This window comes from Poecilia latipinna, unplaced genomic scaffold (genome assembly GCF_001443285.1).
Source record: "Poecilia latipinna isolate Pla-1442-1.1 unplaced genomic scaffold, P_latipinna-1.0 Scaffold533, whole genome shotgun sequence".
Lineage (NCBI taxonomy): Eukaryota > Metazoa > Chordata > Actinopteri > Cyprinodontiformes > Poeciliidae > Poecilia > Poecilia latipinna.
Genome location: NW_015113149.1, coordinates 14963 through 31419, shown reverse-complemented (window position 1 = coordinate 31419; position 16457 = coordinate 14963). Strand labels below are relative to the sequence as shown.

Here is a 16457-nt window from a genome sequence, read left to right as displayed (position 1 = left end):
ATAAACACCTGTTGTGAACATGAATAAGCCTTCATGAATATTTATGACTGTTGTCATAAAGCGTCATTCGGTAAATAATGACACTTTTAATACAAAGTTTACATTATTCAAAATGTCTTTGTTATGACAACTTGACATTAACCAAGAAATCATTACTGATATAAATTTGTTATAAAAGTATTACTGATTGCACTTTAAAAATTAGGTAACTTTATGTTATTAAAGGTAAAGTTTAAACAGTAATGATTTCTTGGTTAATGTCAAGTTGTCATAACAAAGACATTTTGAATAATGTCAACTTTGTATTAAAAGTGCTTATTCATGTTCATGACAGGTGTTATGTCATGTTTATGACAGTGTCATGACCGTCTTATTCACCCCCTTCAAATAAAGTGTTACCCAAACTTTAGCTTTCCTAGCAGCTTAGCAACATTTAGCTGGTCTCTATTTTTACAGTACTTACCAGACATTGTAACTTATCTTTCACTTTGTTGCCATTTCTTTTTTCTTCTGAATACATAAACATTTTAAAGTATTTAACCCTGCTGACACAACAGGACAACTCGAGAACAACTTCCTTTCTCACTTCAAAATAAGATAAATACAGGCTGCTGAGCTTAAAGCACTTATTATGCCTTCATAATGACAGCTTACATTTACTTCACCAGACAAAGTCAAATCCTGACTGCAGCTGGAAGACATTTAAATGTCCACCTTCAACAGCTTTACATGGCAGACAGTATAAATACGATTTATTGAGTTTACAGTAACTTCACAGCTGAAGCGTATTAACAGCTGTTGGGTCTGATCTAATGGTTAGCATAATTAAATGTTATATTACTTCTGGCTTCTGGTGTTTGCTGACTGTACCCTAATAGAGAAATCTGAAGCATTAATGTTGTGATATAAGGTTGCAGAAATCTCAAATATGTCACTTTTTCCACTTAAATTATATATTTGGCTAGTTGTGGAAAGACTCAGTTAATGTTTAGACATGTGCTTACTATAAATAAATGCATGGTTAAACTTTTGTTTTCCTCAAAGTGTTTCTATAAATACTAAAGAAATGCAAAATAAATCTGAGTTTCACCACAAGCTTCATGTTAATCATTACCAAGACTCTGTCATCCCACAGAAACAAGACGATGGCAGCAGTCGTGGCGTTCAGTTTGTTTATAAAGACAACAGCACAGGAGACATCGTGGCACCTGGATGCGACACACACACACACACACACACACACACACACACACACACACACACACACATAGAGGAGAGAGTCTGAACTGCATCTGAGACGTGTTGAAACGTTTGTTTCTTTCTCAGCAAGGAAACAAAAACTATCCTGTCTAATGTCAGAGGTCAGTAATACGACCCATAAAGTTTACTAATGCAAACTGAAGACTGTGTATGTAATGTTATATTCACATACTGGTTTGGAAAAACTATAATTATAAAACGCCTTTGTAGATGTTCCCAGTCTGGATCAGTTGTGGTACAGAGGCTCCATCTGGTGGTGAATAGAAGAAATGTAGACAGGTACATACACACACACACACACACACACACACACACACACACACCCCTACACTCTGTAGGGATCAAGTCAACGCTCTCAAATAGAGTCACGCCGAGAAGACGTTGCAGCTTATAGGATGAAAAGCAGTTACTGTTCGAGCCTGGGGGGCGTTGCCATGATCCGATGTTTCTGCAACATTATTCACCCACAGGACAGTCAGCTGACTACTAAACATACTGAATGGCAGAGTTTTTCCATCAGCCTTTTTTCTTCCCTTTTAGGACAGTAATATTTAATATTTAACTTGTGATGGATTGGTTCTGGAGGAGGAGACGTAGTTTTCCCACTCGGGTCGGTTACTAGAGTCCAGACCTTAAACCCACTGAGAGAAGACCGGAGAAACTTTCCTTAATGGTCCGACATCTCAAGACCTTCATGAAAAATTAATGCAACTCTACGTGGGGATAAACGTTGCCATCCATTTTTCTTGGCACTAATTGTCTGTAGTGCAGATAATTAGCTTTTGTGGTGGTGCCAAAACGGTTTTCACTTTGCATTTTTATGCATACAAAATATAATTAGATTTTATCTCTGGTTTTCAGTTGAAATAAACTCAAAAGCAGTTTAAAAAGGTCAAACAGGACGGAGTTATGGAGAAGAACATTTAATTCTTCACACTCAGAAAGTAAAATGAAAGTCCAAAGAGTGATGGCAGGATTCTTTCAGAAAAGCCAAACGAATCAAAGGTAAAAGGTTCATTTAAGGAATCATTTTCGTGTCAACATGAATGTTAAAATCCCCATATAAAGACTCTAACTGTATTTAACAATGAATAAGATAAAAACCTCAGATCCAATATAAAAACTGAGATAGATGATTAAAAAACAAACAGAGGTTTCAGTGCTTTGTAATTTGGAAGAGGAAAACTAATTTGTAGCCTTTGTTGGTTCTGGGATTAGTTAATAAACCTGAATGAGGAGCAGTTGCTGCTCCTCTTCCTGGTCCAGTAATTCAAGGAATGTAAAAGCCAAGAACTAGAATTACAAGGAGCTGACTCATTTCTGTTAACACGATCCTCTTCCTGCAGCCAGTTTATCTGAGACAAATTAATCTACTACATATCAAGCCATTAACTGGAAGTTCAACAAACCACACGAATAAATAATAAAATAGTAAAAGAAGAAAATAAAAACACTGAAACTATTTATTCATTCATAGTATTTGTGTGTTTCATAAACCAGTAGTTGATTTTTAACCTGACAAATATTGTGTTTTCACCAAACCACTTATAAAACAAAATGACAATATTTACATGTGATAGAACCTCATCTGTACACGGATAGAACAGCAATATCTGGTCTGACAAAGTAATAAATGTAAATAAAATCCAGCTGAATAAAATCCTCCTGAGCAGTGATAGCATCTATAGCTGAACAGAAACAGGAAGGGGCAGCACCCAAACAAACTCCAACGTCAATAAAACAACAAACAACAGAACAAAACAGCACAAATCACCATACAATGGACCATGGATTATTAGATAAAGAATAATCTTTTTTATCTAAAAGTAGAGTAATACAGATGAAGGTAACTTTGTTTTAACTAAACAACACACAAGTTTGGACCATCAAAAATAACTATGAGAGACTAGAGTCACTCAAACTCCAATATAAACAAATAGAAGGAGACTGAAGAAACTATTTCACGTTAACAAACTCAGCAGTCGCTCCACCATTATACGAAAATAAGGAGAAGAGTCCAACCCCAGCATGTAGAGGCTGAGTGAATCTGGTCTGGACTCTGTGGAGGAGAGTCGTGGTACCAGAGACGCTGTAGAAACACAGAATACCTGCTCTGTGGTCCAGGTACACTCCTATTCTGGAGGAAACTGGACCTGGTACTGGAGTTTTAACAAGGTTATGATAAAAAGTGTAACTGTCTGTGGTACAATTTAATGACCAAGATTTGCCATTGAATCCAAACTCACATTCATTTGAACTCCCTGCTCTGCCGATGTTTTTATTTGAAACTACGACTTCAACTCCTCCTCCGCTCCACTCCATCTCCCAGTAACAACGTCCAGTCAGACTCTCTCTGCTCAGGACTTGACAACAACCAGCGAATCTGTCTGGATGATCAGGATAAAACCGTTGTTCTTCTACCCTCGTTACTTTTCTGTTCCCCTTAGACAATAACAGAAATCTGTTTGCTGTGTTTCGATCCAGAGTGATTTCTTGTGAATATTTTAGGAATTCAGTTCTGGTCTTTGGTTCTGGTTCTGTCAGTGAACCCTCAACCTCAGTGAGTTTTGGTGAGATGTTTGTCCATGTGTCTCTCAGGACGTCCTGTAGTTTGTCTCTGAGCTCTGACACAGCTGCTGTCACGTCCTCAAAGTGTCTCAGAGGACGGATGTTGATGCTGGATGAGTGTGTCGACTCACTGAGTGCCGACAGTGAGGGGTAGTTGAGGAGAAACTGGTTGTGATCCTCTGTGTGTGAGAGCTGCTCCAGCTCAGCGTCTTTCCTCTTCAGCTCAGTGATCTCCTGCTCCAGCTTCTCCTGAACATCTTTGACTCGACTCACTTCAGTTTCCTGCTGGGATCTGATCTGCTGCTTCACCTCAGAGCTTCTTTTCTGGAGGAGACGGATCAGCTCAGTGAAGATCTTCTCACTGTCCTCCACTGCTTTATCAGCAGAGACATTGATGGCCTCCACCTCCTGTTGAAGCAGCTTCACATCTTTCTCTTGGTCCTGGATTCTCTGCTGGATTTGTTGTCGACTCTTGGAGGGATTCACCAGCTTGTGGTTCTTTAATGGTGGAGCCAGGCAAGATAAACAGGACTTGACAGCTTTCATCTTCCTCCCAGTGCAGACATCACAGGCCACATCTTCAGGTCCAGCATAGCAGTGATCAGCAGGAGCAGCTTGGAGTCTAGTCTTCTTCAGATTGTCCATTAGTGCTGCTAGCATGATGTTTTTCACAAGGACAGGCCTAAATCTGAACATTTTCCTGCACTGAGGGCAGGTGTGGATTCTCCTCTGACTATCTTCATCCCAGTAGTTTTTAATGCAGTTCTTACAGAAGCTGTGTCCACAGGGAATCGTCACCGGATTCTTCAGCAGATCCAAACAGATGGAGCAGGAGAATTCCTCCAGACAAACTCCTCTCTGAGCCATTTTACCTCTCAGCAACAACGACGACTTCTGACTCTCAGCAGGTCTTAGTTACTCCCAGGTTTTAAAGATGAGTCAAGATATGTTGAAAATCTGGAATATCTGTCTCAACGCAGGAAGAAGACATGTTTTAAGACTGACTCATTTCCAAAAGGTGTGTTTAACTCTTGAATATATTTCCTGAAAGAGTTTAGCCTAAACATATTCACACCCCCAGGAAATTCAGAATAAAAATATTTTATTCAACAACAGTTTATTTCTGACATGAAACAGTCATAGAAACTTATCAAAGCTTTCTTTTGGAATAAGATAAACCATTTAATGTTCACTGTGATGACTACACAGTTGAACACAGATGGCTGCAACCATAAAAGCCACAAAAGAATCTCACATTAAATGCTGTATTCCTGTGATTACAGTCTTTTAAAAGCATTCCTAATTTTGCTATAATGGTGGCCAAAGATCTACATCCCCAAACCGCCGCTCACTCTGAGCCCAGACGGGCCCATTCAGCATCAAGCATGATCTATAAACATCCTGGGTTCCAGACGCCACAATAGAAACATTGATAAAACAGCCTGGGGACATTACACACTTTCTAGGAAGTTAAATTCCTTAGAAAAGAAAAACACTCAGGAAATACAATTAAAATCAGCTTCTGAATAAAACGTGACCTCTGGACCTCCAACTGAACAGCTCAAAGTAAAGGAAACCTTCTGAAGCAGGCAAACCAAGTCTCCACATTTAATTTAAACAAACTTTAATAGACCGACACGCTTATATAAGTTACATTTCAACAGCAAGTGGCTTTCTGGTCAAACAAGCCCAGCAGGACCGATCCAACAGAATCAACACTCAAACACACCTCAGCGTTGGAACTTTGTGTTACTCATACAGAGTCTTTAAGTATGTCTGAAGTCTTCTGGTGGCTGGAAACCAGTTAGTGGCTCCCAGAGTTTGGTCGTTTCCTCCTGACCTCCATGTTTCATATATAAGATTTGGGTGAGATCTAAACTTCCTGTCTGCGATTGTGAGCGAATGTGTTCACCTAGTTAGCCTATGATAGCTTCAGGTTGGGGGAGTCCAGTGAAAGACTGTTTTCTGTATCGATGGGAAGCTTTTTGTTTTGGTGGGACTCTGATTCTTTTGTGAGTCTGAAGTGTGTGTGGTACTTTCCTTTGAAGAAATCCCAATGGAAAGTCTCTTTACTGTTAACCAGAGTAGTTTGCTTATGGTTTTTATGTAATCCTTTATTTGACAGGGTGTAGATCAGCCTGACATGACCCTGTCATAAACATGACACCCGTTATGAAAACGAAGGCGTCTTTATGAATGTCTATGACTGTTGTCATGAAGTGTCATTCGGTAAATGACACTTCCTGACATCAGATATTCATAAAGACTCCTTCAGGTTCACGACAGATGTCATGTTTATGATAGTGTCGTGTCAGGCTTATGCACACCCCGTCAGATAAAGTGTTACCGGTTTTTATTCTTTACTTTGTTTGTTGTCTGGACTAATGTTCTCCCAGAGCCATGGCAACTCGCCGACATACATCCAGTCAACAAAAACTCACTCATTTCTCCAGACCTACCCTTCCCCTGGTCATGCAAGAAGGATTCTGGTCAGAGGGATCGTTTTTGAACAGAAAATCTGCCTTTTTGCACGGAGGCAACCATTTATTCATTAATCCTGAAATGTCAGGACAATAAACAAGTAAAAGAAGATGGTTCAATAAACAAGTAGACTTTTTTTGGTAAGAGTTTATTCAACATTTTTTTTAAACAAAAAAAACTAAGAATTAAGATTTCAATAAAATTTACACTTTGTGTCTAAAAACAATTCTTAGTTACAGTTTAATGTTTAAAAAAATCAAAGTAAATCTTACACTTTTTATTCTATTTCAGGTTTTTGATTTGCATACATAAACAAATGCTGAAAAATAACTTTTTTAAAAACAAAAACAGATTTTTTTTACCATTGGTCTGCAGCCAGTAAAGATGATAAATGTGATTGAAAATTTTAAGTTTGCTTATTGATTTTAAGCTTCCATTACATTTCATTGACGGTACAAATGGATTTCATCAAAATTTACTTAATTTACACAGTTTGTTTGAATCAGAACACTTTCATATATCAATTTCACAGCTTGACAGAGTAAAATTTCATTCGATCACTTATCAGTAAATTTAACTGAATCTAAAATATCATTTACACTTTTTCCAGTGAGTGACAGTTTATCAAATGTTATATGAAGAAATAAATCACATCTAAAACTGACCTGCTTCAGCGCATTTAGAAACTAAGCCTGAAATATTGAAGCCTGAATCACACATGGCAGGAAAAACCAAATAATATTCAGCAGGGATTCACTCAAAATGCTGAATCTGCAAAGGATTTTTAGAAAAAATACATTTTCAACAGTTATTTTCAGTACATGTGACCAGCCTCCAGGGACTGGTCACGATTGATCTGTTCATTGGTTATTCTAGGCAGTAAATCAGAGGGATTTTATTCAGACAGTTATATGAATGTATGACTCCCAAGTGGCATCACATACAGTCGTTTCAGTTACCTCACACGTCATAGACTCAATCATTAACAGGATAAACAGTTTCAGTCACAATTTCCACACAATATAAAAATCAGAACTAAAAGATACAATGAACCACTGATTACTAAAAAAAAGAAAAAAGTGATTAACCTTCATGATTGTTTTTTGTCTAAAGGCAGAGTGTAATGGAGCAGAAGTTGGCTTCATACTAACAGAACCACACAACAGTTTGGACTGTCAAAAATAGGAAAGACGAGAGCTTCATTGGAGAGACGGGACAACATCCAAACTCCAACATCAACTAAAAACAATGACAAAGTAGCTCCATAAAGATGGCTGATCTCAGAGAAGTGAAGAAATTACATGGAGTTTACAATGATGGAGACTAAAGAGACTTGGGCCAAAGAACAGATTTTAACCAACCGGATCTCAGATCACTGCTGACTATTTCATCTTAATGAACTCAGCAGATGAGTCAACATAAAACAGCCAAATCCCAGCATGTAGCGGCTGAGTGAATCTGGTCTGGACTCTGTGGAGGAGAGTCATGGTTTTAGAGACGCTGTAGAAAGACAGAATACCTGCTGTGTGGTCCAGGTACACTCCTATTCTGGAGGAAACTGGACCTGATACTGGAGTTTCAACTCTGTTGTGATAAATTGTGTAATTCTTTGTTCGGCAGTCAAATGACCAAGAGATGTCATTCATTCCAAACTCACATTTCTCTGACAACCCTGCTCTGCTGATGGTCTTGTATGAAACTGCTACTCCAACTCTGTCTCCTCTCATCTCCACCTCCCAGTAACAACGTCCAGTCAGACTCTCTCTGCTCAGGACTTGACAACAACCAGTGAATCTGTCTGGATGATCAGCATAAGACTGTTTTTTATTCTTTCTCGTTACTTTTCTGTTCCCCTCTGATAATAACAGCTTTAAGTTCACCGTGTTTGGATCCAGAGTGATTTCTTTTGAATATTTTAAGAACTCATTTCTGGTTTTTGGTTCTGGTTCCGACTTTAAAGCCTCCACCTTGCTGACTTTAACTGGCGTGTTTGTACCAGTGTCTGTCAGAATATCCTGCAGTTGATCTCTGAGCTTTGACACAGCTGCTATCACATCCTTGAAGTTTTTCCAAGCATGCATGTAGATGCCCTGCGAGTGTATAAACTCACTTAGGTCTGGCAGTGAAGTGTAGTTGAGGAGAAACTGGCTGTGATTCTCCATGTTTGAGAGCTGCTCCAGCTCAGCGTCTTTCCACTTTAGCTCTGTGATCTCCTCCTTCAGTTTCTCCTGAAGCTCTTTTATTTGGTTGACTTCAGTTTCCTGCTGGGATCTGATCTGCTGCTTCACATCAGAGCTTTTCTTCTGGAGGAGACGGATCATCTCAGTGAAGATCTTCTCACTGTCCTCCACTGCTTTATCAGCAGACGCATTGATGGCCTCCACCTCCTGTTGAAGCAGCTTCACTTCTTGCTCTTGGTCCTGCATATTCCGCTGGATTTGGTTTCGAGCCACCTGGAGCTTCTTCTTTTTTTCAGCCATTTCTGCTGCAGCTGGGACTGTGTCATGGCCTTTGTGGTCATCCATTAAGCAGAGATAACAGATACACTGCTGATCAGTACGACAGAAGATCTTCATCACCTCATCATGATGAGAGCAGATGCTGTGTAGCGGCTCTTTGGACGGGTTCACCAGCTTGTGTTTCTTTAATTCAGGGTCGTCATCATGAGCTTCAAGGTGATTCTCACAATAAGAAACCAAACAAACCATGCAGGACTTGACAGCTTTTGTCTTCCGCTCAGTGCAGGAATCACAGGTAACATTTTCAGGTCCAGCATACCAGTGATCAGCAGTTGCAGCTTGGAGCCCAGTCTTCTTCAGATCCTCCACCAACTCTGCTAATATGATGTTTTTCACCAGGACCGGCCTCGGTTTGAACTCTGTCCTGCACTGAGGGCATTTACAGACTTTGGTCTCATCTGTATCCCAGGATTGTTTAATACAGATCATACAGTAGCTGTGTCCACATGCAATGGTCACAGGATCCTTCAGGAAATCCAAACAGATGGAACAGGTGATTTTCTCCAGCCGATCTCCTCTGTGAGCCATTTCACCTCTCAGTAACGGCGACTGTTTGAGTTTCTCTCTCTTAAAGGCTTAATGACTTTGAACTTCAATCTGAACTTGTGATTCTTTCAGTCAGACTTTGAGCTCTGCCACTATTGTTTATTGGTTGGGCAATATAAATCAAAATGAACAAAGTGGAGCTTGTGGTGTTTTATAGCAGGAAGAAGATAGACTCACATGACTTTAGTTACAGGAAGAGGTATGTCAAACCAGAAATCGAATGCTTATTTCTTTAACAGTAGCAGCTTTTGTCCCCTGTTTTGTGTTTAAAATGTAGATCCACATTTAATTTTGACATAATTTTGTTAGTTTTAAGAAACTGAAAAAGGTAATTTTTTAACAAAAAAGAAAACTGCAGATCCTATTAGATCAGCAGCTACAGAAAAGGAACACTTAAAATTAGTCTGCCACTTTGCTGCTCTTGCACAGGATTTTTGTCCATTGTGAGACAATAAATTATATTTATATTCTATTCTAAAGCCACACCTGTTACTAAAACCTTTGAACCTGCAGCAGAACTTTAACATCTTTGATTTACAAGTTGATGATCCAGTTTACAGAGCTGTGATCTCCATGTGAGCAAGAATCAGCCATAATCATCAGGGAAAACTTCCTCATTGCCTCCAATGAGGAAGTTCAGTACTTGACTTTTATACACATAGATTAGAAGTTGCTTTTTTTATTTTTGTTTCCTGCTTTGTGATGTTCTCTGTATTGTAATTTGATGCTTCCTGAACAGCTTGATGTTGAAAATGAGAATTTGCTCTCAGCCATCTTGGTAAAATAAAGGTCAAATAAAATAAACTGGATCAAAGAGGGATTTTTGTGGAGCACTTATGTTTGATTATTAACTATTTTTCAAAGTTTTATCTAATCTATATAAATATCAGCTCATTAAACTTACTGTACTTCATGTGGACTAAGTAGATAATGATGGCTGCAGAATGTCATAAATGACGGTGGAATAGTTTATCAGGTAGTTTAGTATGACTTTATTACTCTGATCTTTGTGTCATGCTATTATGTTTAATCTTTGTTTGGTGGTAATGTGTCTTAGCCAACACACCGAAGGTTTTCTCAGGAGAAATGACCTTCAGTAGAGCAAAGATCCAGACAGTCTCACTCATTATTATTTTTCTCGATCCTACTGTTTCTATTAAAAGGTTTTGCTCCCCAGTTGAGTTCAAAGAACTCAAACTGATGTTATCTGGTGAATCACTCACTTACAGTAATAAATTAATTGATCAAATTCTAAGGATATAAAACAATAAAGGATCCAACAAACTTTTCCCTTTGAGGAATAGATTGGCCTCCATTTGCAAATGGTATTTGTACAAGACACCTTAAGGGCTTCTGTTAAAGAAATTGTGTATTGATAAAGGTAAAAGCTAAAATACCTTTATTTCATGTTTAAAACCACAGGAATTAGGATTCAGTAAAGTTCTATTGAGCATAAGGCAGGTATTTACTAGTTTTGGTTTCCAAACTTGTCGAGGATCCTCGACCTTTATCAGAAATAAACACCCCTCTTAGAGTGACCACAAAACTTATTTGCTGGATTCTGCAAAGACATTTGCAGCCTTAAAGAGAATATTCCACCCAAAAGAAATGGGTGACTGGTTGCAGAGCCTAATCTGCTCTTTCTCAGGGTGAAACATTTATCTTTGTTGGTCAGCCAATCCCACTCTAAAAGAAAAAAAAAAGAACCAAGTGGCAAGCATGGATTGGTCCCATCTACCCGAAATCGAGGTGAAAAAGCCAGTTGCGGCCTCCCTATCTCAATACAAGGCATTGCGTGACCCCTTGAAGACCCATTATCTTTCCAAAACTACTTTGCAGTCCCTTTAGGGTTCTTGAAGGGGATAGGAGTGGTCTACCGAGGCATGGATGGACTCTTTTTAATTGGGGAATCCTGCTCTTTAAACCTTTATCCAGTGTGAATGCCTGGGATTGCTGAAGCAGAGGGATCAACCACACTTGAGGCCTATTCTTACCTTCAATACTTTCAATGCAAAGCATTGTTGGTGACTGTCTACTAGCCCTTATTGATACTTTGCCTAAAGTGTGTGGGGTGATTACTGGGGCTGCAAAGAAAAAGGTGGTCTTGTTTTGATCATGCAATCCCGGTCTTTAAAACCGAACCCGGCATGACCACGTGGGACACTCCTAGCCAAAGCAGAGGCTAAAAGGCACTCGAGAACTTTGGTTTTCAATGCAGAATGTGGAACATGGCCCTCTGCTACCATTTGAGGCAATTTTTCCACACAACTCTGGGGGGAGTTCAGGGACTTGGGACTGGGGTATGACGTGGCCAAATTGAGTTAAGTTGATGTGATTCATGTTGGACAAGATTTATGTTGCTGAAGGTATTAAATGCAGCCCTATAGATCACCTGTTTTAAGTAACAGATATTACAAGTCATATGTTTCTCCAAATAAAATTTAAAATAATAACATAAAACCATTTAGAAAGGTGTTATCTGTTTTTATTATGCCACAATTTATTGGTATGAAAGACTTATTACAATATGCTAAATGTTAGATGGATTCAGTTTATGCACATATTTAACAACAAAGTATCAAATTGATATAATCATGAAAGTAAAACAAAAGGACAATCAGTTGAAATAAAGTATTATTTGGAGAAAACACAAAGCATCATCTTAATGAATCTAATCAATGCAGTTTAATGAATAACTCAATTCATTACCAGGTTTTCTCTGCATAATCAGGAGAAATTTTGCTACTTAGCCAACTCTAGAAATGTATGGACGTCTTCCTCAGAAGACTATTTCAGCTTAATAAACTCAGCTGAAGATCCATAGTAAAGTCTAATCCCAGCATACAGAGGCTGAGTGAATCTGGTCTGGACTCTGTGGATCAGAGTCATGGTTTCAGAGACGCTGTAGAAACACAGAATACCTGCTGTGTGGTCCAGGTACACTCCTAGTCTGGAGGAAACTGGACCTGGTACTGGAGTTTTAATGTTGTTATGATGAAATATGTAACTATTTCTGGAACAGTGACATTCTAAAGACCAAGATTTTTCATTGGATCCAAACCTACATTCATCTGACAATTTCGATCTGCTGATGTTCTTGTATGAAACTGCAACGTAAACTCCTCCATTTCTCCACTCCACCTCCCAGTAACAACGTCCAGTCAGACTCTCTCTACTGAGGACCTGAAGAAAAACAGTGAATCTGTCTGGATGATCAGGATAAGACTGTTGTTGGTCAATTGATGTTACTTTTCTGTTCCCCTCTGACAACAGCAGATTCATGTTTGCAGTGTTTGGATCCAGGGTAATCTCCTGTGAATATTTTAAGGATTCACCTCTGGTCTTTGGTTCTGGTTCTGTCAGTAAAACATGCACCTTAATAATCTTCAGTGAGATTTTTGTCCATGTGTCTCTCAGGACGTCCTGTAGTTTGTCTCTGAGCTCTGTCACAGCTGCTGTCACGTCCTCAAAGTGTCCCAGAGAACGGATGTTGATGCTGGATGAGTGTTTAGACCTACCGAGTGCTGGCAGTGAGGGGTAGTCGAGGAGAAACTGGGTGTGATCCTCTGTGATTGAGAGCTGCTCCAGCTCAGCGTCTTTCCTCTTCAGCTCAGTGATCTCCTGCTCCAGCTTCTCCTGGAGACCTTTGACTCGACTCACTTCAGTTTCCTGCTGGGATCTGATCTGCTGCTTCACATCAGAGCTTCTTTTCTGGAGGAGACGGATCAGCTCAGTGAAGATCTTCTCACTGTCCTCCACTGCTTTTTCAGCAGAGACATTGATGGCCTTCACCTCCTGTTGAAGCAGCTTCACATCTTTCTCTTGGTCCTGGATTCTCTGCTGGATTTGTTGTCGACACTTCTGGAGCTCCTTCTGCCTCTCAGCTCTTTCTGCTGCAGCTGGGACTGTTTCATGGCCTTTATGTTCCCCCATAGTGCAGAGATAACAGATACACTGTTGATCAGTACGACAGAAGATCTTCATCGCCTCATTATGACGAGAGCAGATGTTTCGTTGGAACTTCTTGAAGGGATTCACCAGCTTGTGTTTTGCCAAAGCTGGAGATTCATAATGAAGCTGAAGATGTTTCTCACAGTAATTAACAAAGCAAACCAGACATGACTTGACAGCTTTCCTCTTCCTCCCAGTGCAGACATCACAGGCCACATCTTTAGGTCCAGCATAGCAGTGATCAGCTGCAGCAACTTGGTGTCCAGTCTTCTTCAGATCATCCACCAACTCTGCTAAAATTGTACTTTTTCTCAATGCAGGTCTTCTTCTGAAGGTCTCTCTGCACTGAGGGCAGCTGTAGATTTTCTTCTGATCTCCATCCCAGTATTGTCTAATACAGTTCATGCAGTAGCTGTGTCCACAGGGAATAGTCACCGGATCCTTCAGTAGATCCAAACAGATGGAACAGGTGATCTTCTGCAGCTGTGCTGCTCTCTGAGCCATTTCGCCTCTCAGTAACGATTGTGTGAGTTTCTATGTCTTATAGGTTTAATTAGTTTGAACTTTAATCCAAACATGTGAGTCATTCAGTCAGACTTTGAGCTCTTCCATTTCATTGCCTTCTGATATCTAAAGGGTTGGGCAATAAACATCAGGCTCAACCAAAGTGGATCTTACTGGTTTGAAGCAAATCAACCAGGCCATGCAAACTGTAATTTCGTCGCATAAAACCTTTCCTTATTTTGTGCCTCTAATAAGGCACAAACCCACCAGTGCATGAGAATGTCCCACCCCGAGGTTGTGCCATTCAGTTTAAGCAATATTCAACAAGTTGAACAGAGTCCACATTGTGTCATTACACAATCAAGCAGATAAATACATGCAACACAGTTAAATTACGAACATGAACAGTTCACCCACTTGTGTGTAATCAAATGTCTCAGGGTTTTGATATTGATCTGGAGGCTGAATCTACACCCTGCAGCACTTTTGTACTCTGGAATTACAAACCGGAGCTAAAGTTTTGAAATCACAGAACATTTTTCAAATTGAAGTAATCAGAAGTCAGCAAGATTTTCTGACAGAGGTAGGATGCTCTCCTTCTGCATCAGACACGCTCCAAAGTCTCCACAACTCAACACCCTGTCAGCTACCGGACAGCAAGATGCATTTAGTTTGGGGTCCAGTTCAGAGAGGATACTCAGTTGGGATGAGTCCAAGGTTTGTTTAAAATGTAGATCCAGATTTCATGATCAGTTTCTCTTATTCTGGCAGCAGTTTGTCAGTTATAAAAAACTAAGTAATCTCCAGCTAAAAATGTAATTCTTAACATTAAAAACAAACTGCTCTTCAAATCAGACCAACAACTCCATAAAGGAACAAATCAAACAACAGTCTGTAAAGCCACACCTGTAACTACACTTAACCTCAATGAAAGTGACTTTTGGACCTGTAGCGCCACAAATGACAGAAAATTAAGTTAGGCAGTCATTGCTATCATCCATTTACAAGTTGATGATCTTGTTTACAGAGCTACTGTGTGCAACAACACGTAGGTAGAGAATCAGGGAAAGCTGCTTCAACACTTTAATTCACATCTGAATTAGACAGCAAGTGATGTTGCTCTCAACTTCTGCCAGATTCTGTCTTCCTCATCAGCTGTGAGTTAAACCCCAAAGAGAGAAAAAGAACAGCCAGCATGTTTAGATGCTACAATAAACAATTACTTTGGTATTACATCTTGTTCAAAAGTATACATTTCTATGCTCATTCCCACGTTAGACCATTTACAGCATGTATTTCTAGTTGAGTTTTATTCTCTCAGAGGAAATGTCTCCACACTTCAGGATGTCCGTTTAGGAGATGCTGGTTTTGTTTAGATCTCATAAATAAATGTTCCCAGTGACGAGGTTTAACTGATTCAGACCCTCTCAGTCATGATCCCTTTGTGCTTTCCTTCACAGATCCTGACTTCAGCTTGAACAAAACCACAAACTGCAACTACCAGTTTGGGGTTTTGTTCAAGCCCAAAACTGGTAGTTGCACATTTTGTCCACAAGATGGCAGTGTTAAAAAGCTGAGGTGCCTTTTCCAAGGTTTGGTTCAAATGAAGATTGATGCGCTTGTAACTGTGAACTTGAAATAACACGAGGTGTGCTGTGTCAGCCATGTTGGTTCATTTTATTGAATTAAATATTTGTTGATTAAATACTAAAATAAAGATTTATGGAACATTAGATCCAGGAACTAAAGATGGCGAATCATGTTACACTGACATTTGTTTTACAAATATCTAAGAGCATTAGATTTTACATTTATTACGACTTTTAACACCAAGAGCAGGAAAAAAAAATATTTACCAATAAAAACGCCTAAAAAACATTAATACGGAGAGGAAAATAAACATCACTTTTCAAACAAAACCTGAGCTGATTTTAGGGATTTCCAGAGTTTTTTTTTTTTTTTTTTACATTTCCCAATGAACACATTTACAGCCCCAAATTGATGTATATAAACATTTTAAGAATGTGACCACTTGCCTGTGGAAAATGTTTCAAATTGTAGAAATGTAATACAATATTCAGACACAATATTTGTGTCTGAATGAAGCAGACAGTGACTCTTGTTCTGTAAATTTCTACATTTAAATGAATTTCTACTCTCAGCTTCAGCCAGAATTTGATATTTGTCCAGTAAAACAACGACTGATATCCTGATTGATTATCATGTGGATTAATGTGGACAACATTTGGTCTGACAAAGTAAATCTGATTATTTAAGGTGAATCAAAATGAGCAGATAGCCTCCATGGCTGAATTAACAGAAAGAGGTACCACTGAAACCAACCCCACCATCAATAAAACCCCAAACAGGATGACAAAGTAGCTACATAAAGAAAGATGATTCTCTGAGCAGTGAGGAAATGGAGGTCAAGATGTTCCATCATCAACGACGGAGACTGAAGAAGTTGAAACTAAAATACACATCTTAAACTAGATTTCAGATCCCTGCTGACTATTTCAGTTTAATGAACTTTAAAATGGAGTCGGCATAAACATAAATCCCAGCATGTAGAGGCTGAGTGAATCTGGTCTGGACTCTGTGGAGGAGAGTCATGGTACCAGAGACGCT

The 16457-nt window shown here is 39.2% G+C and overlaps 3 protein-coding genes across 3 annotated transcripts in view; all 3 read right to left on the bottom strand.

Moving 5' to 3' along the window:
* Positions 1-3216: 3216 nt before the first annotated feature.
* Positions 3217-4695, bottom strand: LOC106952650 (tripartite motif-containing protein 16-like protein). The gene has a single exon (XM_015040889.1). The coding sequence runs from the start codon at positions 4693-4695 to the stop codon at positions 3217-3219; it is 1479 nt and encodes a 492-aa protein (XP_014896375.1).
* A 1974-nt stretch (positions 4696-6669) lies between these two features.
* Positions 6670-9356, bottom strand: LOC106952654 (tripartite motif-containing protein 16-like). The gene has a single exon (XM_015040894.1). It carries the CDS (start codon positions 9354-9356, stop codon positions 7692-7694), a length of 1665 nt encoding a protein of 554 aa, XP_014896380.1. The 3' UTR covers positions 6670-7691.
* Positions 9357-11921: 2565 nt separating this feature from the next.
* LOC106952653 (tripartite motif-containing protein 16-like) overlaps positions 11922-16457 on the bottom strand; it is a 9256-nt gene continuing 4720 nt past the window's right edge. The window contains exon 2 of the mRNA XM_015040893.1: positions 11922-13361. Coding sequence (XP_014896379.1) covers positions 12162-13361 — 1200 coding nt within the window. The 3' untranslated portion in view covers positions 11922-12161. The remainder of the gene's footprint in view (positions 13362-16457) is intronic.

What these genes read in the sequence shown, in the direction of transcription:
- LOC106952650 (XM_015040889.1), bottom strand. Translation starts at nt 4,695, where the DNA reads ATGGCTCAGAGAGGAGTTTGTCTGGAGGAATTCTCCTGCTCCATCTGT.
- LOC106952654 (XM_015040894.1), bottom strand. Translation starts at nt 9,356, where the DNA reads ATGGCTCACAGAGGAGATCGGCTGGAGAAAATCACCTGTTCCATCTGT.